The sequence below is a fragment of the Rasamsonia byssochlamydoides genome (genome assembly GCF_041956645.1).
Source record: "Rasamsonia byssochlamydoides strain NRRL 3658 unplaced genomic scaffold VTN77scaffold_7, whole genome shotgun sequence".
NCBI classification, from domain to species: domain Eukaryota; kingdom Fungi; phylum Ascomycota; class Eurotiomycetes; order Eurotiales; family Trichocomaceae; genus Rasamsonia; species Rasamsonia byssochlamydoides.
The window spans coordinates 504,079-525,705 of record NW_027192390.1 but is presented as its reverse complement, the minus strand read 5'-3'; the positions used below and the strand labels follow the sequence as shown (position 1 = coordinate 525,705).

Sequence of the window (21,627 nt, the reverse complement as noted above, 5' to 3'; positions counted from 1 at the left end):
ACATTAGGGCATTCTCTGAATTCTTGGCTCCATATCTACCATTAAAATGGCAATAATATGACTCGCCTATGCAATGACTCTATATCCCTTCCTAGATAGGTCTAGAGCAGCTGTGGAGTCACGTGGGTCGCGATGCAGCGCGTCTTATCGATAAGCGTCCAATACGCTAGCCAGTTGCTAGTCGAGAGCTGCAACAGCTGCATTGGCGTTTACCGCTCAACAACGCATGATCTGGCAACTGCCGGACCCCGAACATTATACTTATGCAAGAAGACCTATGATGCGGGGGTCTGTTGTCTTTTTTACATTCTAAGATTTGTGCGTTTTCTCCAGAGGACGCGAACCCCGAAACACCTCGCGGCCGGTTAACTCGAGACGGCTCCGTATTGGCGTACAATTTCTTGAAAATGAGCGAACTGCTGGAGTATATACTATCACATGAGGAAGCTTTCAGAAAGTAATTCGTTTGATGCCCTTCTGTTTGCCTTTTGTTGCCTGCCAAATGTATTTCCAGCGGTAGGAACTAACTAACAAGTCCCGAACCGATGCAGAAACCGTCTGCCATCCCTATACTCGGACTTTGCCATCCAGAAGAATACAAACCCGGATGGCTATGCGGTCAATGTCGCCGCCTGGGAGAAGGCGCTTATAGATGCTGCGCGAAATGGACGGATAGCCAGCTCCGGTGGATTTGGCCCAGGGGCAGGCCTTGGGTCGACAGGTGGAGACAGGAAACGGGATCATCTTGTTCTGAGCGCGGATGATAATCTCTTGAGGGAGCTTGAAAGTCCAGAATGGGGAAAGCCAGTGGCACTTGGTAGCGTTTTTGTACGGCTGACCAGTCTATACAATGTTCGACATGTGCTGACGCGATGCCTTTGTTTTATTGCAGGACGAAGCTATCCAAAAGCGCAGCATGGTACCAGTACAGCTGTACAAGAGCAGCTCAGCTAGCCTGAGCACCAGTCGTTGGAGAGTGATTGATCCTGGGGCCCTGAGTCCATGGAGTGTAATGAACTGGAGCCTCAGACAGCTGAAAGGATTCTTAGTTGGATCTGAAAATGCAGCTGCATCGCCAAAGTTACAAGTTCAGAAGTTGGTTTTGGTGGATAACCTTAAGGTTTGTGCTCTTGATGGTTCTGGCTCTCTACTATATTCCGGCTGACTGTCAAGGTAGGAAGCAGCAAATCGAATTGTGAAGCAGGCCTTGAGCCACACCTCGTCGCGTTTGGACCTTATTTACTCGAAAGAAAAGTTCATCAATGATTTTTCTACCGTGCTACATGCAGAGACGGAGCTCTCAGATGCAGACTTCGACGTTCTGCTGTTATATCTGTCCAGGGACATTAATGCCATTGCTTATGATGGGAAGGTTGTTGTCATTCATGAATCGAGCTGCAGAAGCGTTGCTGACATTATTTCAGACGATCAAATTTCGGTCTGCAGATGATACCTCACCTATCACACAACAAGATACCACGATCGCATCCATGAAAACACTAATAGCAAACTTATCAAAGCAAATCGCCAATCTGGAACAGAAGATCAACGAACTGAACGCTGCTGCATTAGCCGCCGTCAACAACAAGAACCGAGTTTCAGCACTTTCCGCGTTGCGATCAAAGAAACTCGCTGAACATAACTTGAAGCAAAGATCAGACACACTCTCCCAGCTCGAGGAAGTATACGCCAAAATCGAGCAGGCCGCAGACCAAGTAGAAATCGTCCGCGTCATGGAAGCCAGCACGGGCGTTCTCCGCAGTCTCCACGCTCAAGTCGGCGGGGTCGAGAGAGTGGAAGACGTCGTCGAGGAGCTGCGCGAGGAGATGTCCAAGGTCGACGAGATCGGCAACATCATCAGCGAAGCCGGCCCCGTCATCGACGAGACCGAAATCGACGACGAATTGGAGGCGATAGAGAAGCAGCAGCTTTGGGAGAAGGAAGAGAAGGAGGCCGAAGAAACGCGGAAGAAGCTGGCGGAGCTGGACAGTGTGGAACAGGCCGCCAGAGAGGCTGCTCGCCGCAAATTATCCGAGGCTAAGAAGAAGAATGCAGAGGCTGAAGAGGAGGCAGAGCTTGCAGAGAGCATTGGAAAGCTCTCGCAGATGTCTTTGGAAGACAACGCTGAGGTCGCGAGTCGACAGGGAAGCAAAGAACAACCTTTACCAGCAAAGTGAAAAAGGGAATCCATCACTTGGAACTTGGAACTTTTAGGAACTTTGTCATCATCACATATGTCATTTCTTTTTTTGCAGAGATATCTCTTATGTATACAGTTTTTAATAGGCATATATCATCAATGACTATGCTACAGGCGCATCCAGTACGTGATTCTGACTGCTCCCCTGTTCACGGGGACCTGCCTCCTGGCTTAATTTATCATCAGGAACAGGCATTGATTGCTCCATTGATTTTTCTTCCTCTTTGCTCTCGCTGGGGGGAGCTCCCGCAGCGCCCACTTCATTGGATGTGTTCGGGCTGCTTTCTTCTTCCTGTTGACTTGCTGGCGGTTGAGGCTTGGTAGATCGAGTTACGGCATCATTCTTCTTCCTCGCATTTTGAATCAATCTCTTGAATTCATCATCATGACTGGCCGACCACGCTGCTGGATCGAAATCTTTACGCATGACCGAATTGGAGCCATTCTGAGACGTCGGCGCCAGACCACCCTGGGTCCGTTCCCAAATTTCGAGCTCCCGTAGCAGTTCTCTCTTGGACTTGGGGACCTTCGCGTCGCAGTTCGCGTTCCAGAGGTTCATCCATTCGGTATGTCGTCTCTGCAGAAGAGGTCTTGGGCCCCAATCGGGTATTCCTAGATTCCTCAGCTTCTTGCGAAGTTCGCCTTCCTTGAGAATGGAATAGTTGATGACTGGCAGTCTCTCTGGGGTCTTGGCTGTATTATTGGATTGGTTTCGTGGTGCTTGAGGCCCTATTGGGAAAGACCTATGTGGAATCAGTATCAATCGATTCGCGTCTTCTGATGCGATTTGCCAAAACTCACCTTGCAGCTCGAGGTGTCTTCGATGGATCTTGGGGCCCTTTGCATACGTCTAAGTGAGTGAAGACTGCTTCCTCCTTCATTCTTCGGTTGCACACTGGGCAAGCGACTAATCCATCGTCTACACAGTCAATTAGCGCAAATCAGAGAACAGGAAGACTAAAATAGATAGGGAAGCTCACCAGGCACATAATCATCATCTTCACTGTCTTCAATGACCTCGTATTCGGCAGTCGGAACTTGATTCTCGGACCTTAATCCCCGAGACCTTGTCCTCCTGCCCTCTGACTGTATTCCATTTGTCTCGTCTGGTTGATCCAGTCGCCGCTTTTTTGCCGCGGGTTGCTCTAAGTCATCTTCCCCTTCCCCCTGCCCAGCATTTGCTTTCTCTCTTGCGATTGATAATACACTTGGCCGAGCGTTTCTGAAGGAATCCACGATCTCCTGTACGGCCCAGTTGCGGCGCAACTTCAATTCTTGGTCCGGACTCCTGCATGCAGGACATTTCCCCTCCGTGCTCAGACACCGACGAATGCATAGTGAGCAGAACGTGTGGCAGCACGACGTGATGACCGGGTTGTCGAAGAAATCTTTACAGACTTGACATCGCAACGCCGACTCCAGCGGTGCGACTATCGAAAGCGGCGTGTTCAGCCAGTCCGTGGAGTCCGGGATATCGAAGGCGTTATCCATCTCGCTCGGCAGGAAGAGGAGGGGAACATCGACAAAGAGGTAGAAGGAGGTGAAAAGCGCGTGAATTTCACGTCGATCCCGAGGAAGCAATCAAGCGTCCATCGTGGAGTGTACTCCGTACCTTTAGATAGGCTTGAGCGTAGCTCTTGCGGATACTGAGCTCCCGTCGCAGCGGAAAGCCGTTGTTCAGCGGTGCCAAGACCGGGCGGCGTGACGCGTTAAGTGGTTTTAGCACGCGTTTCCCAGATAGATGCAAGCATCCCTTCTGCATCAGTGCAGAATACAGGAACTACTTAACCTCAACATGGCGGTTGATTATAAAAGATATCTTGCTGAGAATGTTCTCAGCGAACGTCGAACCGTAAGTTTCCGAATAGACTTGATATGTCTCTCTCTATTCCCACTCACATGTCTCTTATCAGGTCACTTATCGACTGCTTAGTCGAGCGCTGAAGGTTCACAGCAATCTAGCTAAGCAGTAAGTGCTATCTTCAAACAGAGAATAATTCCTTGGAGGTACCGTCTTCGATGGCACACTGAATGGACATTAGGATGCTTTACGAGTTTCATCGCACTGAAAATGCGAAGAAACCACAGAGTGTGAATGCAACGTACATCATCACTGGGGTCCGACGACCACCGGAAAAGCCGACGACGAACGGCGTGAAAAAGGATGGAGATGATGAAGTCATGCAGAGCAGCCCTTTTATGAGCTCCATGCCCCAGCCTGATGACGCTGAGCAGTCCATTCGTACGACATCTTTTCTGTTGGCCAGAGAGGAAGATCTGGCGGGTAAGAAGGCCCTGAGCTTCTATGCTGAGAAATCATCTCAAGTTGTCTGATTTGGTTTTGAACAACAGATGCCAAGGCTACTTTTGAATCTATTTCTTCAATCCATATCTACAGCTTGCAGCCAAACACACTACAAGACTTGAACGTTCTGATAGATGTCGGGCGTGAGATTGCGACCACTTACGGTCATGAAGACCCATTGGAATACGGCAAGCAATGGGGTATGACACAGAACAACCACGTCAAGGTAAATTCTTCCTTCTGCAAGCTGAGGGATCGCATCTAATATCCTGCTTCAGCGGAGAAAGGGTGCCCGGATGCCCCCGCCTCCAGCCACTGCCACTGCTACAGGGACGACAGCACCTTCGAAACCCGCAGGTGTCGCGAAGCAGATTTCGAAAAAGGAAGAATCGCCCCAGCCAAAGAATGAGAGCGAAAGTGAAGCGGCAAGTTCAAAGCCGACATCACAGAAGACTAATCCAATAAAATCAACGAAAAATCCTGCGCCTGTGCAGCGACAAAAGTCCGACTTATTTACGTCTTTTGCAAAAGCTAAACCGAAGAAGAAGACCGAAGAGCCAACCGTCTCCACCGCTTCTGGAGCAGAATCTGTATGTACCTCAACAATTGTAACTCCAAAGATCAGTGCTGACTCTGCCGTTTTCTATGTCATTCAGGCGGAACCAAGTGCTGCTGAAGATGGTGGGTTTTGTTGCTGCTGCGTTTCCACTGCACCAATGGCAACTAACTAGATCTCAGTTATGTTTGACGATGATGATCCCTCTGAGGAAGGACGCGAGGATCTCTTCCTGGATACAGGAGAGCGAAGGAGCAATAAGACCCGCGAATCACGGAAAGAACGGGAGGAGAAACTCAAGAAGATGATGGAAGAGGATGGTTAGAAATCTTCACTCGGCTACACACAGATCCCCCTATTAACAAATTAATGCAGATGAAGACATGCCCGACGCACCCGCTACGAAAGACGAACCTGCGCCGGAAGAATCGAAACCGGCGGAATCTGAAAAGAAGTCCGAGCCAAAAGAGGAAATCACTGTTCAGGGAGGCCGCCGCAGAGGCAGACGGCAAGTCATGAAGAAAAAGACAATCAAAGACGAAGAAGGTTATCTCGGTATGTGTTCTATCTGTCTTTCTCAGAACGGACTGTATTCTGACTGCCTCTCTTCTATAGTCACGATCGAAGAGCCCGTGTGGGAGTCGTTCTCTGAGGATGAACCCGCACCCCCGAAAAAGAAGCCAGCCATCAGTGCTTCAGCCTCGTCGAAAGGCAAGAAGACTGGGCAAGGAAATATTATGTCTTTCTTTGCCAAGAAATGAAGTCGGAAAGTCACTCAGGCACGACACTGATCACAATTACCATGAAGAGCCATGTGATGGAGAGAGTGTGTGTACATATGCTTACAACATGCACATCCTCCTTCGTGCCTAGGGCATCACATTCGACGACTCGGTCTCTCGTGAGCTTATCAAGGCCTCGATTCCTGGAAGGCCTCCCGCACGCCGGCCGGCCATTTGTCCTCGTGATGGTGGAGAACGAAGCTACACGAGTAAGAGCGGAGTACGGAGTATAGACTTTATTGTGTAGCATGATGCGACGTAGTCTTCTTCATGGTTACCTTGGACGCTTAGGGACTGCGGTGCAGGCCTGTAATAGATAATACCAACAGCTTCTTTTCCCCGATAATTTGGAGCTTGTCCTCCCACTAAAAACTGAATGTGCTGTCCATTGATGCAATTAGCTCAACAAGCCAAAAAAAAAAAAGAAGAATTGGTAGCTACATTTTAAAATCAGAGAATCCAGTAGCAACTAACTACGAAAATAGAGTGTATATGTGAGGTGAACTGATCGATGGGACATTATTGACAGGACCAGGGGGAAAAAATAATCCAGATAAACACAAGCAGGGAGTTAGGGACGCTTGACATGACCTGTGTAGATTTCCTATTCAACCAACTATACGGAGTACAAGTCCTTAGAATGAAAAAGCCAGCCCTTTTCTTTAGAAAAGGAATCCCTTAAGAGTGGTAATACCAACACTCCTACCCTCTTATTGCTCGTCTTTTGTATAATTTGGTTGAGGGATATTGCTTATTGATAGGTATAACAAAGGATTAAAAAAATACTACTTCCCCAGCACCTCGTTAAGGCGAGCTGAACACATTGCTGTGGAAATGAAGAGAATATTTCGACCGCGACGCGACTAACGCGCAACCTGATTGGATTAGCATCTAGTTGATGCAGGATTACCTATGATGGTTCTGTTTTTCTTCAGTGCCGAAAACTGACGCCCTAATTGGGCTACGCGGGGTACAAATTGAATGTTTTATCTGGAGAGATCGTCGGCGGAGACTAGCAGTGCCAAGTGCCCACCGTGAGATGAATCAAATCAGATTGGGGCTTTGGCCCTGCTGCTCTGACGTACTACTGTACTACGCTACCCCAGCTTTCTGGCGGAGATTGGCATGCACGGCAGGGATTCCGATGCGATAGATAGCCATATCTATATTATCGGCCTGGCAGAGCCACGACTCCCTCATGGTTCCTCTGTCCTCTGCTTCCCTCAGGCGCGCTCTTTAGCAGAGTGAGGAGTCAGGACATTTCCTACTGTCTGCGCAGACCATGATCCTTCCCGCGTCTGCGGCCTCGGCCCTCGTGGTCGCGCTGGCGCTTCTCCCAGGGAAGGGAGCTGCAAAAGAGCCCAGTGCTGCGCCTCGGGATGATCCAGTCCTTCTACGTCGCGCATGTCCCGATTATACGACTTATGCCGAGGTTCCACAGTGAGTGTCCTGCCAGAGGGTGAAATGGAGTGGCATGTTGACAGGTGATAGTCCTCCGTACAGTGGTGGTCCTCTCAACCTCCCTTTCCAACGCCCTGCGGTAGAATGCAGGACCTTCACGTCCCCTCTGGTGGAGCAGGTGATCGACGACATCACTTCTCGCATGGTGGATAAGGATCTGGCTCAGCTCTTTCGCAATGCGCTTCCGAACACGCTGGACACGACCATCGCATGGCACACCAACGGTTCGGCCTCGTCCACCACTTCTACTAAAGCAAAGAACAACAAAAGAGACAGCGCCAAATGGCAGGGACCACAGACGTTCATTGTGACGGGAGACATCACGGCGGAGTGGCTGCGTGATTCCACCAACCAGTTGGCGCCATATCAGGCTCTGGCGAAGAAGGAGCCGGCCCTGTACACGCTGATTCTGGGTGCCATCAACACCCAGGCGGAATTCGTGATCCAGTCACCGTACTGCAATGCCTTCCAGCCGCCTCCCCCCAGTGGACTCAAACCTTCCTCGAACGGACAGCAGGATATCGTTCATCCTGCGTACGATCCCTCTGTCGTCTTCGAGTGCAAGTACGAGCTCGATTCCCTGGCCCATTTTCTGGCTCTGGGCAACCAGTTCTATGAAGCAACCGGGTCGACGGAGTTCTTGACGAGCCGGTGGTACAAAGCGCTGAAGACGTTGCTGGGAGTGTTAGATGCCGAGTCGCAGCCCACATTCAATGCTCGAGGAGAGTTTGTGACCAACACCTACACGTTTCAGCGAGTGACGACTGCGGGAACAGAGACTCTGAGCCTGAACGGGGTGGGCAATCCCTTGAATTCCGGCACGGGACTCGTCCGCAGTGCCTTCCGGCCCAGCGACGATGCCACGATACTTGGATTCTTCATTCCTCCGAACGCCATGATGTCCGTCCAGCTCGGGAAGACGGCCGATGTGATTGCTGCCGCCGGCGGTGACAAGAGCCTGGTCAGCAATCTGCGCGAGAGAGCCAGTAAACTCCGCAACGCGGTGTTGGAGCACGGCGTGACGAACCATAAGAAATATGGCGACGTCTACGCCTTTGAGGTTGATGGGTACGGGTCAAGGATCTTCATGGATGACGCCAACATTCCCTCATTACTTTCTCTCCCGCTGTTGGGATTCGTCGACCCGAACGATCGGGTCTACCAGAACACACGGAAGATGATATTGGAGCAAGCCGGCAATCCGTATTATCTGACCGGTTCTGCTTTCCATGGAATTGGAGGACCGCACAGTAAGTTCTCACCTAGCCTGCTATCTAATCTAATAACTAATATGCTAATTGATTTTTTACAACTTCAGTCGGTCTCCGAAACGCCTGGCCAATGTCCCTCCTCGTACAAGCTCTGACCTCGGACAACGACGCCGAGATTCTGAACTGCATCGAGCTCGTCCGCAACTCCAGCCTGCTCGGCCTGGTGCACGAGTCGATCGACGTGAACAACATTACGGACTACACGCGGTCGTGGTTCGCGTGGGCCAATTCGCTCTTTGCGCAGACTATCATCAAGATCGCGGAAGAGAGGCCGCATTTGATTTTTGGGAAGAATGCGGCTAAATACACTATGCCATGATGCGCAGCAGTTTTTCTGGCGTCAACTCTCCCTTTGTCTTTCCTTCTTGGAAGGAATGCTGCGAATCGTGTGGTTTCAGGCAGCTGGTATCCTTATCTAATGTATAGATGATAAGTTCATAGCTTTAGTTGCTGCAACCGGTACGGCTTAGATTATGGAATGGATGATGAATGAATGATTGATTGCATGAATGAACAAACAGCAAAGCTACCATGTAATTGATGTAGTTATAGTTATTTGCGCTGTTATTCTCGAACCTGTTCGTAGATCATGCTCATGTGCTATATTACGGTTCTCTACTGTATATGATTCTAAACATACAAAACGTACAATGTGCCATCCATGCGATCTTCAAGCGTTCATCTCAGGCAGTAGTCAAGCCATGTCAAGTCCCAGGAAAAGTCCGAGCAGGCTAGACAAGAACCCTTCTCAGCCCCTCCGTCCCTCCTAACACTCTTCGCCCAGTTACAGGGCATCTCCCCTTGCCGCTCTCCCATTTCCCTTCTCTGCTCTTGCTCTTCGTTTTGCCTGCGACAGCAGCAGGGTGCTTTTCGCTATCGTTCGCCGCTCCTGCTGCGGTGTCGTCACCATCATCATTATCATCATCGTCGTCGCCGTTCTCGTAGCCATGCTCGTCCTCCCAGGCTGCACTGCCGCCTTCACCGTTCATGAACTCGATCTGTCGTTCGTGCTCCCCGTTCAACCAGCGGAAGATACAGCTGTAGCAGAACACGTAGCCCGTCTGACATGCAGTCGGGTTGACGAGCGGGTTGAGACAGATCGGGCATGTACCCTCGTTGCCTGAGTCTGCCTGCGGTAACGGAACAGTGAAGATGGGAAGCAGAGAGGTGGAGGAGATAGGGGGTTGGCGGCGAAGACGAGAGGATGATGATTTCATGACTGGTTTCAGGTTTGTCGTCGTCGACGACGTCGAAGGAGCCGGGGGAGATTTCTTGTTGGATGGGTCGATCATGCCCGAGGCAACTGGGGCCGGCAGGTCGAGCGCCTCGGTGGCTTTGCGAGCGAGTTGTCGGGAGAAATCGCTCGCGTGCCACCATTCGAGGAACTTGAGGGCAAAGATTGACGCCGGGAGCAGGAACCGCAGCGATGAGAGGAGCTGTGGGTAGAGATTCCGCGGGCTCAACAGACCTAGAAGTCCCGATCCCGGTCGCGAGCGTGCGTTGCTGGTGCTTGGCTTGGCCTGCGTGGCCATAGCAATCGCGCGATGGTCAGCAGGTCCAAGCCGTCGGATCCGCGTTCCAATAAGCCACAAGAACGGAGACGAGTACTTCGTATTGTCGAAGAGATAGGCCAGATTGAACGCCAGGATCGAGAAGTAGTACGCTGCGTTCACAGACGGGTACACATTCCGCAGAAACCATTTGTAGTAGTACAGCAATCGTTGCCGGAGCGAAGGATTCGGAGGAAGTTCGTCGCTGGGATTGTACCGCGGTCCTCCACCACCGCTCATAAGCAACGACGCCTGCGGCGCGGCATGGATATCATACCCCTCATCGAGCTTGCGCTTCAGATAGGGCAGTCCGACCATGACAGCGAGGTTCTTCCACACGTCGGACGTGCGCAACTTGAGTGTCTCCCGGACGGGGCCCGGAGCGCCCATCTGCGCGCGGGGGATCTCGCCATTCTTCGTCAGGAGGACCCGTTCGCGTTTCAGCGAGTAGAAGTTCTCTGTGAAGGAGCCGCCAAACGTGCGCAGGTAGTACCGTTCCACAATGAGCGAGAGCAGGGCGTACAGCTCGTCGAAGGAGTTGAGCACGCGGAGCAGGTACCGCGGGTGTCGGTGCGTGGCGACGGCAAGCAGGTAGCGGATTGAAGGCGGGAGGAGAGCAGAAAGCTGTTGCTCAGCGAGGAGCTCTAGTAGAAAATAATCAGTATTTTTTTTTAATCCTCGTCATAGTATACTACTATATCATAGAAGCGACTGCTGAGATCAGAGGATGGAAGCTATTGCTCACCGAAAAGCGACGGTTTCAGCTCGTCAAATTCATTCTGCAGGCTTGACATATACTCCATTCTGGGCGCGTGGAATGGAGCCGGACATCCTCAGAGACAAGCTGAGGATCGGGATCAGCTGGAGGTTGATGAATGTATCCTCTGTCGGGGCATGATGCATCATGGCGAGGTTTCGACGCGGCGGATCGTTCCTGATCAGATGCGGAGCCGAGGTCCAACCGGAAGGCGGATCCACCAGAATATCAACCGCGGAGAACTAATACGACCTAGCTAATACCTATGGAGTGCTTATGAAATATGCTACTTTCGATGAGATGCGATTCGTTACTATCAATTTTTATACTTGAAAGGCGGGAATAAAGTACATACTGTACAAACGGAACCTCGCCAGGAGGAAAGTACTCCGTACTATAATACATTGCAGACTTGTCTGCCTACCGGTCGTGTTCCAACGCAATCAAACACCGATTCCAGAGCCTCGAAATAGAAGAAGAAGCTGTGCCCGACTTTCCTGGAATAGAGGGATCCGCAAGACGAATGCAGGCCATGACGTGCTTTACAACTTCACCCCACAGTGTAACCGGGGGCTCTTCCCGCTCCATCATCTGACCCCACGTCGAGACGCAATCCCGCGCGCGTATGGGGTCACCAAGCTCAGCGTGCAGCCGGAAAAGCAGTTCATAGTCCTTTCGTCTCCGGGGCACTTCGTGGAAAGGAAAGGAATTCCACAACTTCCAGAAACCCTCAAAGTCTTTATTCTTGAACCGGAGCTCCATCTGAACACGCGCCTCGTCGGGATCAAACAGCAAATCCAATGCTGCCATCACCCTCGCTACCCTAGAAACATCCGAATTTCCGCCTTCTGTCTGTTGAGAGACTCCTGCCGGGCCACTTTCAGTGAAACTCGCCGCTTTGTACAACAAGTTGAACACTCTCATATTCAAGACGTCTGTGCCTCGAAGACTCAAGAAATCCAGGACACGCAAGGCAAGTTCCTTATCACCATCCGGTAGAGAAGCTGTACGGCCTCCAGGAGTGTCCACGGACCTCGGTGTCAAAAACGCAGACACCACCTCAAAGGCCAGTTCATCACTCAGAGGATAGCCATAGCAAGTATGCTCCTCAAAAGTCTCCCAGATAAGCTCCTTTGTATAGAGTGGGTGCTGAACTGACGCGCCCACGCTTAAGAGTTTCAGCCGCGCCTCAGATGACTCGGCAGGATGCGCATTTGAAAGCTTGGTATAAAACAACTGTAAAAAGGGGGTCGAGTCGCGATCATCCGGACCATTCCCAAGCTCTTCTTTGACCTTCTCCGGTGGCATTTCTGAAAGAGATAAGAATATGTCGAGAAGACTCGCTTTAGAATGTCCTGCGGAGTCTTCCCGTTTAACTAGTAAAGAACAACTAGTAGCGAATCCTCTCTGCTGTGTCAGGGCGATGCTCGCTGGAGGCCTGTGGAGGTGTCCAAAACCTCGGTCAGAAGACGGATGACTGATCATGTCGGGAGGATGACGAACCTCTCCCAGAGTCCCGGCTGCTGCATTATCAATGGTCTGGTCATCCCCTTGTATTTCTCGTTTGGGCTCCGAACCCCAGAGTTCCTCAAGGTTAACTTCTGCCCTCTTTTCTTCGGTGAACATCTGCACTACAATCCTCGTTCCTCCCGCAATTTTGCCGAATCCCTCAAACGCTTCTTCGCTGCGCTTATCCGTCTGTTCCACAATACCGGCATTCACACAGATCCAGCCCGTCGTGATGCCATCGTCTGCAGAGTCCACAGTCACTCCGGCGTCGCTTGCGATCCGGGCCCGACGGGCTTGTCGTCGGAGCTTGATCTTCAACTCATTCCTTCCTAGCAACCCGTCTGCGTACGGACGCAGCTTCCAAGCCGACCTGAGCCAACGACAAAAGCGATCTGCGGAGACGTTCAAGTGCTTTAAACTGCGAGCAGTTCCGATGATCATGATCACATTGCCCCCGAGGGCAGGCGGAGGGTCTCGTCCCCGCAGGTCAAGAAGGGTCAAGTCATCGAGTCCAATTTCTACGGAGAGATGTTTGAGTAAAGGCTCGAGTATCGCCGGAGAATTCTCGGGGAGAGCGGGAATCTCTTGCCGACGCGACGGATGTTGGGAACTCGGGGTCGGCGATTCCACCTGCAGATACCATGGCACTGGTTCTGACGCTGCCGACGGATTTTGTTCTCCTTTCTTCTCTACTATCTCATCCGTACCAGCATCCTGCGTGGGAAGACTGGAGTTCTGGGACCTCAGATGAGGTGCCGTGGAGAATTTCCTGAAGGAGAATTTCCCGGGCGAACGAACATGACGGACAGGTTGAGCAATTGAAATGCCGGAAATGGCCACAAACGATTGAAGGATATCATAGCGGCAAGAATAGCACCTCGCACCCCTAACCAGAGCGCTATTCATGATGATGGTGTGGGAATGCCAGCACAATGATAGATTCTGAAGGTGTTGGCTCTCATCCATGGATGACTGGAGAGATTTCCTTCGGGCTGAAACAAACAATGCAAACTCTCCTCTCTGACTAAGCCATTGCAAACCAAACAAACGCTTCTTATCAAATCACAAAAAAAGTTAATGGAGGGGCAAAAGTTTACTCAGTCCGGGTGTGATTGCTAAGAGTCCTCGACTCTTTCTCTACTTCCAGTCTTCTGATTTTTGGCATCCAGTGGAACATCGTAACAATGTCGATGGATCTGGATGCTCCTGTTCCTATCTCGGGCTTCCAGGCCCAACAGCAACCAGAAGCAACGTAAGTTGATGTCGGAGTATATACATACACTAAAAAGGAAAGCGACGCTGATTAGATCTCAGAATTCTGTGTTACAATTGCGGTGCTCCTATCGATGGAACAAGCGCAGCTGGTGCGCTATGTCCGGACTGTGTCAAGCTGACAGTCGATATTTCGGAAGGAATCCAAAGAGAGGCCACCCTGCACACATGCAAGGATTGCGAACGGTGGCTGCAACCACCAAGCACTTGGGTTAGTGCAGCCCCGGAGTCACGGGAGCTGCTCGCGATTTGCCTGAAGAAGCTCAGAGGGCTGTCGAAAGTTCGCATCATCGATGCCAGTTTCATCTGGACCGAACCGCATTCGAGGCGGGTCAAGGTCAAAATCACCATCCAACAGGAAGCTTTCCAGGGGACGATCCTGCAGCAGACTTTCGAGGTGGAATATGTAGTAGCGACGCAGCAATGTCCAGACTGTGCCAAATCATATACCCACAATACCTGGCGGGCGTCGGTGCAGGTGCGGCAAAAGGTGCCTCACAAGCGAACGTTCCTCTACCTCGAACAGCTCATCCTCAAGCACCATGCACACAAGGACACGATCAACATCAAAGAAACGAAGGACGGATTGGATTTCTTCTTTGCACAGAGGAACCATGCCGAGAAGATGGTTGACTTCCTCTCTTCCGTTGCTCCTGTGAGGGTCAAGAAATCGCAGGAGCTCATTTCCATGGACGTCCACACTTCGACGAAATCCTACAAGATCACTTTTTCCGTTGAATTAATTCCCATCTGCAAGGACGATCTTGTGGCGCTCCCGCTGAAATTGGCCCGATCGTTAGGAAACATTGCTCCTCTGACGCTTTGTTACCGTGTCGGCACCTCAATCAACCTCCTCGATCCCAATACCCTTCAGACGGCCGATGTACCTACACCTGTGTACTGGAGATCGCCGTTCAAGAATCTGGCGGATGTGCAAGATCTGGTGGAGTTCATTGTCATGGACATTGAACCTATTGGAGAGTCCAATGGTCGGTTCTACCTGGCCGAGGCGACTGTAGCGCGTGCATCCGACATGGGCGTGAACGATACTACCTACTTCTGCCGGACACATCTCGGTGGTGTGCTCCGTGTTGGCGATTCCGCGTTGGGCTATCACTTGACCGGTGCCAACTTTAATGATCCCAATTTTGAGGCCATTGAGCAGAGCAGCCAGTATGGGTCCACGGTTCCGGATGTCATACTCGTCCGGAAATACTATGCACGTAAGAAGAAGCCCAAGCGGAACTGGAAGCTCAAGCGTATGGCCCGGGAAGAGGAGGAGCCTAGCCGGCGACAGGATCAGGAACGCCTGGAGGCCGATTTCGAAATGTTCCTGCGCGATATTGAAGAGGACCAGGAACTCCGCAGCACGTTAGCGCTGTATAAGGCCAAGAGCGATAAACGCCGGACGGAGAAGATGGAGGGTATTGAGGGAGCCGATACGGGCGCAGCTGAAGATGAAATGGATGAAGATAGCGAGAGCGAGGATGATGATGTGCCCAAGATCAGCATGGATGAACTGCTGGATGAGTTTGATGAGTTGAACGTGGATGATGAATAAATTCATCCAATGGTAATGAAAAAAAAAAGTATTTGCATGGTTTCACAGCACACGGACAACGGCGTTTTACGATGATTCTATGACGTGTTGGGCAGGATATTGATTCTTCGATTGAAAAGTATATGTATAGATGTGCTTATGAACATACTGGGATTGCAAAATTCTACATATGCTGGACTACATGCACATGGTATCTATAATAACCGAGTAGAGTACACACTAAAACAAGGATATCATCAAAAGATCTTCCCCAGCACTCTCTTCGTATCCTCTCCAAGAGAGTTGACATCTTTGTCCGCCTTGGTCCGGACTTCATTCTGCTTGAACACCCGGCGAATTTCCAGCTCAGGCGCGTCATCCTCCGCGCCCGAGTCTCCCTTTTTGGCTTTCTTCTTCTCCTCGCGCTTCTTCCGGATGCCCTCGACGACTTTACCCTTCTCCACACCGGCCAGGAAAACCTTGTCCTCCTTCCGCGCGCGCGCATCCTCGATCCGCCGCCGGGCTTCGCGCTCCGAGCGCTCCCGCTGCACCTGCTCCATCAGATCATCCCACTTGAAGCCCTTGAGGTACTTCATGTTCCAGACGTCGTCGTGGTACCAGCCACCCTTGCGCCCGCCGACGATGTTCGCGTTCAGCGTCTCCGCGCAGATCTTGGCTGTCTTCTTCGACGCGAACTCCACCCAGCCGTCCGTGTACGTCTTCCGCCGGTTGCTACGCTTGGTGCCGCTGGTCGAGGGCACCGCTGGCGTGAGAAAGACCCGGTTGATGGGCCCGAACCCGCGCTGGAGCAGCATCGTCTTGAGCGCAGACGGCTTGAGATAGGGCGGAAGCGACGAGAGATAAATCACGCCCGTTTTGTTCTTCTTGGGCGGTTTTTTGTCCAGCGGTTTGATGGGTTTTTGCTTCGATTTGGATTTCGAGGTCGAGGTCGATGACGGAGAGGAAGAGGGGTGCGGGGAGGAGTCACCACCATTCTCTTGTGCATCATCGCGGTTGGTATCTTCTTGTCGACCTTCCCCATCTTGATTATTATCTTCCCGATCTTCCTCCCCATTTTCACTGTCCGTAACGTTGTCATCGTGGTCACTGTCATTGTCGTCGTCGACAGCTAGCACCTTCCGCCGCTTGGCTGCCCGGCCCTTGGACTCCTCTGCAGCCTCGGAGTCGTAGCCCCGATCGCTTTGTTCTCCATCGCTCGAGTCAATGTCGAGGTATTCGTTCCTTTTCCGCGTCGCCATGGCTGTGGTTGTAAATGTTGGTGTGAGAGTGTACAGAAGGTCGTGACCAGAAACAAGCCTATTATTTTTGGAGAGAGACAAACAGCCGCAAACAGCTGCAGCAAATTATCACGTGGTCCGTGCGTTCTTATCGATCGGATGGAATAATGAAATTCTTTGGCTTGGGCGGAGCGGAGAACATAATTTCCGAAGCAATACATACTTACAACCCAAATAGGACCTTTTTTATTGTATCATTTAGGGGAAATAACGCCCTTAAGCTAGGGACATTCCACTCTGTCTTTTGAATACATTCCTTTCTTCTTTGCTAATATTAAGACCACCTTTTATCCTTAGCTAGCATCGCTTATTGAATACTTTTTGTGGGGGGGGGGATCTAAATCAGAACAAGGAGGTGCCACATATGATCTACTCTGTGATTAGCAAGCGGTGTTTGTGACTATCGCATGGTCATATTTAAACTGCAGAAATACCAGGAGGATCTAGGGGAAATAAGAACATTGGAAGAGGGTATTAAACCAGGAAGATGTGGACAGTTGAATACCTGGTGTTTTTATGAGCAAGGACAGGGCCTAACCAAATTGGGACCGGATGAAGCAGCTTCAAAGGCAAATCAGACTGCTCATCCTCCTCCTCACGAATGAACCGGGAGATTGACGGATTTATGAAGCGTTCTCTATAACTAGAAATATTGTCTGCTGTTTTGTAAAATTCGAATCTGCTACACACGGTTCTGCTAAACGATGCTTCTGCATCTGTGGGGCACTTCTCCAGTCTACAATACATACTTGGACGCTTGAAAGCGCTCATCGTCGCGTCCCATTCATTCATTGACCAAGACTCACTGATGGTTCATTAGACCACTTTGTGATGATTTGCTCCTGTCTACCTCTTGAAGAAACAGAGTCTTCGTTTCTCTCAATCGGAAGCACTCGTTGTCGATTCAATGGCTCCGGAGAGCATGTGAGTAACTGCTCTGTTCCCAGGCAGAGAAACTGCCAGTCCATCTCCGTGTCGGCAATCTTCAAATCATCCAACTCAAAGAGCAGATCCTTGCGGAGTCGAGCGAACCAGTATGCATCCGGGATCTGCCATCCAAAGGCACGGAGGACATTGGGGATGTCTTCGCAACCCAGCCGGTCCAGGATCATATATTCCGTATCAAGCGGGAAAGGACGAGAGGTGGTGAGGCGTTCGACGGCCCGAAACAGAGGGCGCCATCTTCTCGTCCTTCGTTTCATCGGTTCCCTGAGTCTGCGTTGGAGGCCTTCGTCAATGAGCGCACGGAGGGCCGGGATCTTGACGGGATCGCGGAATGCAAAAGTCTCTTCCGTCAACGCCTCCGCCCATTTCTCCGGATGCTCCCAGGGAATGAAGCCGCGGTCATAAAGTGAGAAGTCAGAACGATCCCATCTTTGACGGAGAACGTGAATTAACACTTCTAGCTGGTTCTCTGCACGCGGACCGAGGAGCCTTTCGATCAAATCCCAGCAACGGGCGTGGATCAGACAACCATACGGATATTGAAGTTTCTTAGGATAATGAAAACGGGCAGCATGGACCTTGATGGTCTTGTTTGATCGACCTCCTGAGTGAGGATACCCAATCAACGCTCGATTTCTGTCCCGAGGTACTTGGAAGATTATTTGACTGTCCTGACATTGGCAAACGCCTGAAAGTTGATACTGCGGCTCTCCTGAGTCTTCTTCTTTACTGATAATGACTATTCGCCTTCTTCTTCAGCATCTAGCTTCTGTAGCTGTGCAGGAAGATCACTTACTCACCCGGATGAAACTGGTCCATACCCATGGATTGCTGAAGAAGATTTTGTTGAAATCCGACACACTGCAGTGGATTCTCCAAGGACAGAAGTATGGGCCACCTCTTGGAGGGGGGGCATTATCGCTGTCGTCGGAATCATAAGCGAAGACGTCCTCGCTCTCTACTGAGAGCTCTGTCCCGCAGGCACAGCAATAATCCATAGTTTTCGGCCAACTGACAATGATCAAGTTATGAGCGTATTGATTAGAGGACAGGCGTTGACTTTGTCTGTTGGGCAGATTCGAGTCATGTATTTTATCTTGGGATGATAATTCTCGTTTAATCAGGTTCACTTCAGGTCTAGATTCACTGAGCCAATGACGCCCTAATTAGTCCTTCTTTGCAAATTGACTAAGTACAGAACCAGGAAGATAAACTTTCAAAAAAAAAAACTTCCGTTCCACCATGGTAAGTTAATGGTTATCCCTAATGTATTTCAAAATGTTCTGTACTCGTCTACACTGTCTTCCAGTGTAGAATAGATCTCTTTCGTTATTCACCGCGACCAGACTTCCTGTAGCGAGCTCGTACTCCACAAACTGGACGTATCTCCCTACCGCGATAGCCCCATAAACACGACTGTTGTTTCTGTTGCAGATGGCTGCCAGGTACCTCTGAAACTGGGCTTGCCATTATCCCAAACACCGTCGGCACCCTCGTGCTTCATCAGTAGAACTTTGGAGGTTTCAATCATGTCTGTCATCTCCTGGTTCAATTGCCGTTGCCACCATTGCATCGCAAGGTTCAAACTCCTTTGTCAGCCTCTAAGCGTCGCATGAGTTCTGACTTGTTGCCCTTCGTGGACAAGCCCCGTTTCCCTAACTCCTGTTCCAGGAGCTTCAGTGAGGCAGTGTTGGCCATCACTTTGCATTGTACAATCATGAAATGGCACTTCCTGACAGAGTTGTTTGCTTGCTGTCGATAGTGCACCACGTGCAAGTCGGAGAATCCTTGACGGTTCTTCTCCTCGGGTCGGATGATGTAGTTGTTTTCAGGCCTGAAATGCCATGGCATTCCATATGCCCGCAACAGTGCCCTCGCTGTCATCCCTCCGCAGACGATCGTATCAGCGGCTGAAAGATTTGTCCAAGTGAACAAGGTGATTATCAAGGTCCCTTCGAAAATACCACGTAGTCATCGACGTATCCTTTGAAGAAATTCGTGGAGATCGCGAATATTGTCATCGACCTGACGTTGTACATACAGTACGTAGGCGATACTATTGATGGCGAATACCATTGGAGCGATTTTGAAGACTCCCCGGCCTCTGTGTGATATGACGGCGACAAATTTCCGCAGTATGCCTGCCACCCCGTAGAGCTAAAGTCGCTCAGCTATTTAGATTCTTTTAACGTCTCAGTGAAATTTCATACCGTGTTCGCAGTAGGCCCATGGCGAGGAATTTGATGAAGATTGGGATTGGGATTTGCAGCAGAGATCTTCAGACGGGATATTTTCTGGAAGTCTTATAGAGATATGTAGGTGAGATAAGCGGAATTCGCAGTTGCTTGCTTGTATCTGTAGATTTGTGATGTTTTATTTTCCAGGAGGGGTTTTGAAGAAAGTACTGTACCACCTCTGGAGAGATTTATATATTGCAAAATAATACCCATCACAACAGGAAATTCATAATAGCGATCAGTAACTGTATGGCAAAAATTCACAAACCCCTAGAATAGTCGAGTCCTGCAGTGACTGCTCCGGCAGTGACTGCTTCGAGCAGGATCGATTTAATCAGTGAATAAAGGAAAATCGACGAGCGTTGTTCTACTAATATGTCTAACACGATCAGTAAATTTCTTGCTTCCCTCGACCAGGTTGAGGAGAAAAAATGCCCAGAATTACCAACAAAGGCCTGATTCGGGGACCCCCTGCTTTATGGCTTTGTTGCGAAGCATTTCGGTCGGTAATTGCCGGCTCTTTTATCTCACTCCCAGAATAGATTCCGCATGCTTCGGTATGATGAATTCTCCCATATTCTAGAACATGTAGTTCAAGTAAGCAAGCAAGCCGTCTTCCACCACCTTCATCAGGCTTTACACTACAAACCATATTAATCCTTTACCATGCTGTGGTCTGCCATAGTTGTTTCTACAATTCTTGCTATATTCCCTACGATAACCCTTATACAACTGTGCGAGAGTAGACTTACCTAGTTAGGAAGGTACAGTACACAGTACCTACCCAAAAAGGGTAATCTACATATGCCGGTAAGGCAGCAAATCAGATGGGCCGAATTATGCTTAGTCATCTGCAAAGTCTGGCTCAGGGATATTCTTTTATATACAGCAGTATGGGTACAGAGTACCTGGATGGACTAATAGACTATGGAGTTACCTGCATAAAATAAAATACTTGTATTAGCTAAAATCGATCNTTGGATACGGAGGCAGATATTGTTATTCCCCGATCAAAAGTCCTTGCTCTTAACAAAGTTTACTCCGTACGGAGTAATTAAGTTAGGTAAGGTCATTAGCAATCATCTACTGCTCCGTACATGCATGATACACAGTCCAGTGATCATACCCGCGTCTCGCCAACCAAGGATCTAATCGATGGCTTGCAGATGTCCCGGACATGGAACTAATTTGGCTTGTCTGTCTGCATCGTACATCGGCCGTTGCGCATCGGCCGTTACGTATTCTCTTCCGCCCCTCCTTCCCCACTGCAACCTAGGTACGTATGTATGTACCTACCTAAGTAGGTAAGTAGGTAGCATTTTCAGATAACCTGTAAAAGTCAGCAACATGTGTTGGGCAGATCATGGAGAGAAAATGCGAGGGCGGCAATGCCAATGAGCAATTGATCCGATGTGAAAGTTTCGACTGCTCGCATCTGCATCTGCGTCTGCATCGACATCTACATACGTGTAATGTATGCGCCGCAATTAGGCGAACAGCCCTGCTTGTCCACCAATTACGGACTTGCAGTCATGTTGCAATTAGCCAACAACTACTTGCTTCTACCGCTGGCAGGTCCACTTTACTAATGATCTCCGAGCTTGAAAGGAAAAGACCTCCTTCCAATCTGCTTGAACAAATTAGGCGCGTTGGTTTGTCTGCCTATTGATGTACTGTACATACCCCGATGGAGTACTCCGTACATGGAATGGGGATGTGTTCTCGAACCGCATCCTTCCGCATTTGCCTTGCCTTCCGTCCTAATTAATAACGGTAGAATACCTACCCTACCTAAAACCTGGATCATGATATCCACCCCGCAGGCATCTTTTTTATCTGTGCTACAATGCTATCCTATCACCTTTCTGTAGTTGTTCGTTTGTGCGTCCGTTTCGCAGGATTCCTGGTCAAGTTGCTTCCTCGGAGACCAACGCACATACATTC

General features: G+C 50.1%; 11 protein-coding genes across 11 annotated transcripts; 4 read left to right on the top strand and 7 right to left on the bottom strand.

The window, feature by feature from the left end:
- Positions 1 to 407: 407 nt before the first annotated feature.
- Positions 408 to 2,177, top strand: VTN77DRAFT_8308 (uncharacterized protein; the record flags this gene model as incomplete). The annotated part of the gene is made up of 5 exons (XM_069424792.1): positions 408 to 457; positions 552 to 828; positions 893 to 1,120; positions 1,178 to 1,372; positions 1,425 to 2,177. The coding sequence occupies 5 exons, from the start codon at positions 408 to 410 to the stop codon at positions 2,175 to 2,177; spliced, it is 1,503 nt and encodes a 500-aa protein (XP_069281070.1).
- Positions 2,178 to 2,303: 126 nt separating this feature from the next.
- VTN77DRAFT_8307 (uncharacterized protein) lies at positions 2,304 to 3,691 on the bottom strand (the record flags this gene model as incomplete). The annotated part of the gene is made up of 3 exons (XM_069424791.1): positions 2,304 to 2,943; positions 3,002 to 3,119; positions 3,181 to 3,691. The coding sequence occupies 3 exons, from the start codon at positions 3,689 to 3,691 to the stop codon at positions 2,304 to 2,306; spliced, it is 1,269 nt and encodes a 422-aa protein (XP_069281069.1).
- A 304-nt stretch (positions 3,692 to 3,995) lies between these two features.
- On the top strand, positions 3,996 to 5,822 carry VTN77DRAFT_8306 (uncharacterized protein; the record flags this gene model as incomplete). Its single annotated transcript, XM_069424790.1, has 9 exons — positions 3,996 to 4,052; positions 4,114 to 4,169; positions 4,243 to 4,484; positions 4,553 to 4,731; positions 4,784 to 5,095; positions 5,162 to 5,186; positions 5,244 to 5,381; positions 5,437 to 5,616; positions 5,677 to 5,822. 9 exons carry the CDS (start codon positions 3,996 to 3,998, stop codon positions 5,820 to 5,822), a joined length of 1,335 nt encoding a protein of 444 aa, XP_069281068.1.
- Positions 5,823 to 7,125: 1,303 nt separating this feature from the next.
- Positions 7,126 to 8,894, top strand: VTN77DRAFT_8305 (uncharacterized protein; the record flags this gene model as incomplete). Its single annotated transcript, XM_069424789.1, has 3 exons — positions 7,126 to 7,283; positions 7,335 to 8,554; positions 8,623 to 8,894. 3 exons carry the CDS (start codon positions 7,126 to 7,128, stop codon positions 8,892 to 8,894), a joined length of 1,650 nt encoding a protein of 549 aa, XP_069281067.1.
- A 412-nt stretch (positions 8,895 to 9,306) lies between these two features.
- VTN77DRAFT_8304 (uncharacterized protein) lies at positions 9,307 to 10,928 on the bottom strand (the record flags this gene model as incomplete). The annotated part of the gene is made up of 2 exons (XM_069424788.1): positions 9,307 to 10,769; positions 10,871 to 10,928. 2 exons carry the CDS (start codon positions 10,926 to 10,928, stop codon positions 9,307 to 9,309), a joined length of 1,521 nt encoding a protein of 506 aa, XP_069281066.1.
- Positions 10,929 to 11,302: 374 nt separating this feature from the next.
- On the bottom strand, positions 11,303 to 12,190 carry VTN77DRAFT_8303 (uncharacterized protein; the record flags this gene model as incomplete). Its single annotated transcript, XM_069424787.1, has 1 exon — positions 11,303 to 12,190. One exon carries the CDS (start codon positions 12,188 to 12,190, stop codon positions 11,303 to 11,305), a length of 888 nt encoding a protein of 295 aa, XP_069281065.1.
- An 82-nt stretch (positions 12,191 to 12,272) lies between these two features.
- On the bottom strand, positions 12,273 to 13,297 carry VTN77DRAFT_8302 (uncharacterized protein; the record flags this gene model as incomplete). Its single annotated transcript, XM_069424786.1, has 2 exons — positions 12,273 to 12,320; positions 12,386 to 13,297. 2 exons carry the CDS (start codon positions 13,295 to 13,297, stop codon positions 12,273 to 12,275), a joined length of 960 nt encoding a protein of 319 aa, XP_069281064.1.
- Positions 13,298 to 13,575: 278 nt separating this feature from the next.
- Positions 13,576 to 15,224, top strand: VTN77DRAFT_8301 (uncharacterized protein; the record flags this gene model as incomplete). The annotated part of the gene is made up of 2 exons (XM_069424785.1): positions 13,576 to 13,643; positions 13,706 to 15,224. 2 exons carry the CDS (start codon positions 13,576 to 13,578, stop codon positions 15,222 to 15,224), a joined length of 1,587 nt encoding a protein of 528 aa, XP_069281063.1.
- Positions 15,225 to 15,460: 236 nt separating this feature from the next.
- Positions 15,461 to 16,462, bottom strand: VTN77DRAFT_8300 (uncharacterized protein; the record flags this gene model as incomplete). Its single annotated transcript, XM_069424784.1, has 1 exon — positions 15,461 to 16,462. One exon carries the CDS (start codon positions 16,460 to 16,462, stop codon positions 15,461 to 15,463), a length of 1,002 nt encoding a protein of 333 aa, XP_069281062.1.
- An 827-nt stretch (positions 16,463 to 17,289) lies between these two features.
- VTN77DRAFT_8299 (uncharacterized protein) lies at positions 17,290 to 18,444 on the bottom strand (the record flags this gene model as incomplete). Its single annotated transcript, XM_069424781.1, has 2 exons — positions 17,290 to 18,185; positions 18,243 to 18,444. The coding sequence occupies 2 exons, from the start codon at positions 18,442 to 18,444 to the stop codon at positions 17,290 to 17,292; spliced, it is 1,098 nt and encodes a 365-aa protein (XP_069281061.1).
- Positions 18,445 to 18,836: 392 nt separating this feature from the next.
- Positions 18,837 to 19,676, bottom strand: VTN77DRAFT_8298 (uncharacterized protein; the record flags this gene model as incomplete). Its single annotated transcript, XM_069424780.1, has 4 exons — positions 18,837 to 18,989; positions 19,034 to 19,280; positions 19,520 to 19,603; positions 19,657 to 19,676. The coding sequence occupies 4 exons, from the start codon at positions 19,674 to 19,676 to the stop codon at positions 18,837 to 18,839; spliced, it is 504 nt and encodes a 167-aa protein (XP_069281060.1).
- Positions 19,677 to 21,627: the final 1,951 nt, after the last annotated feature.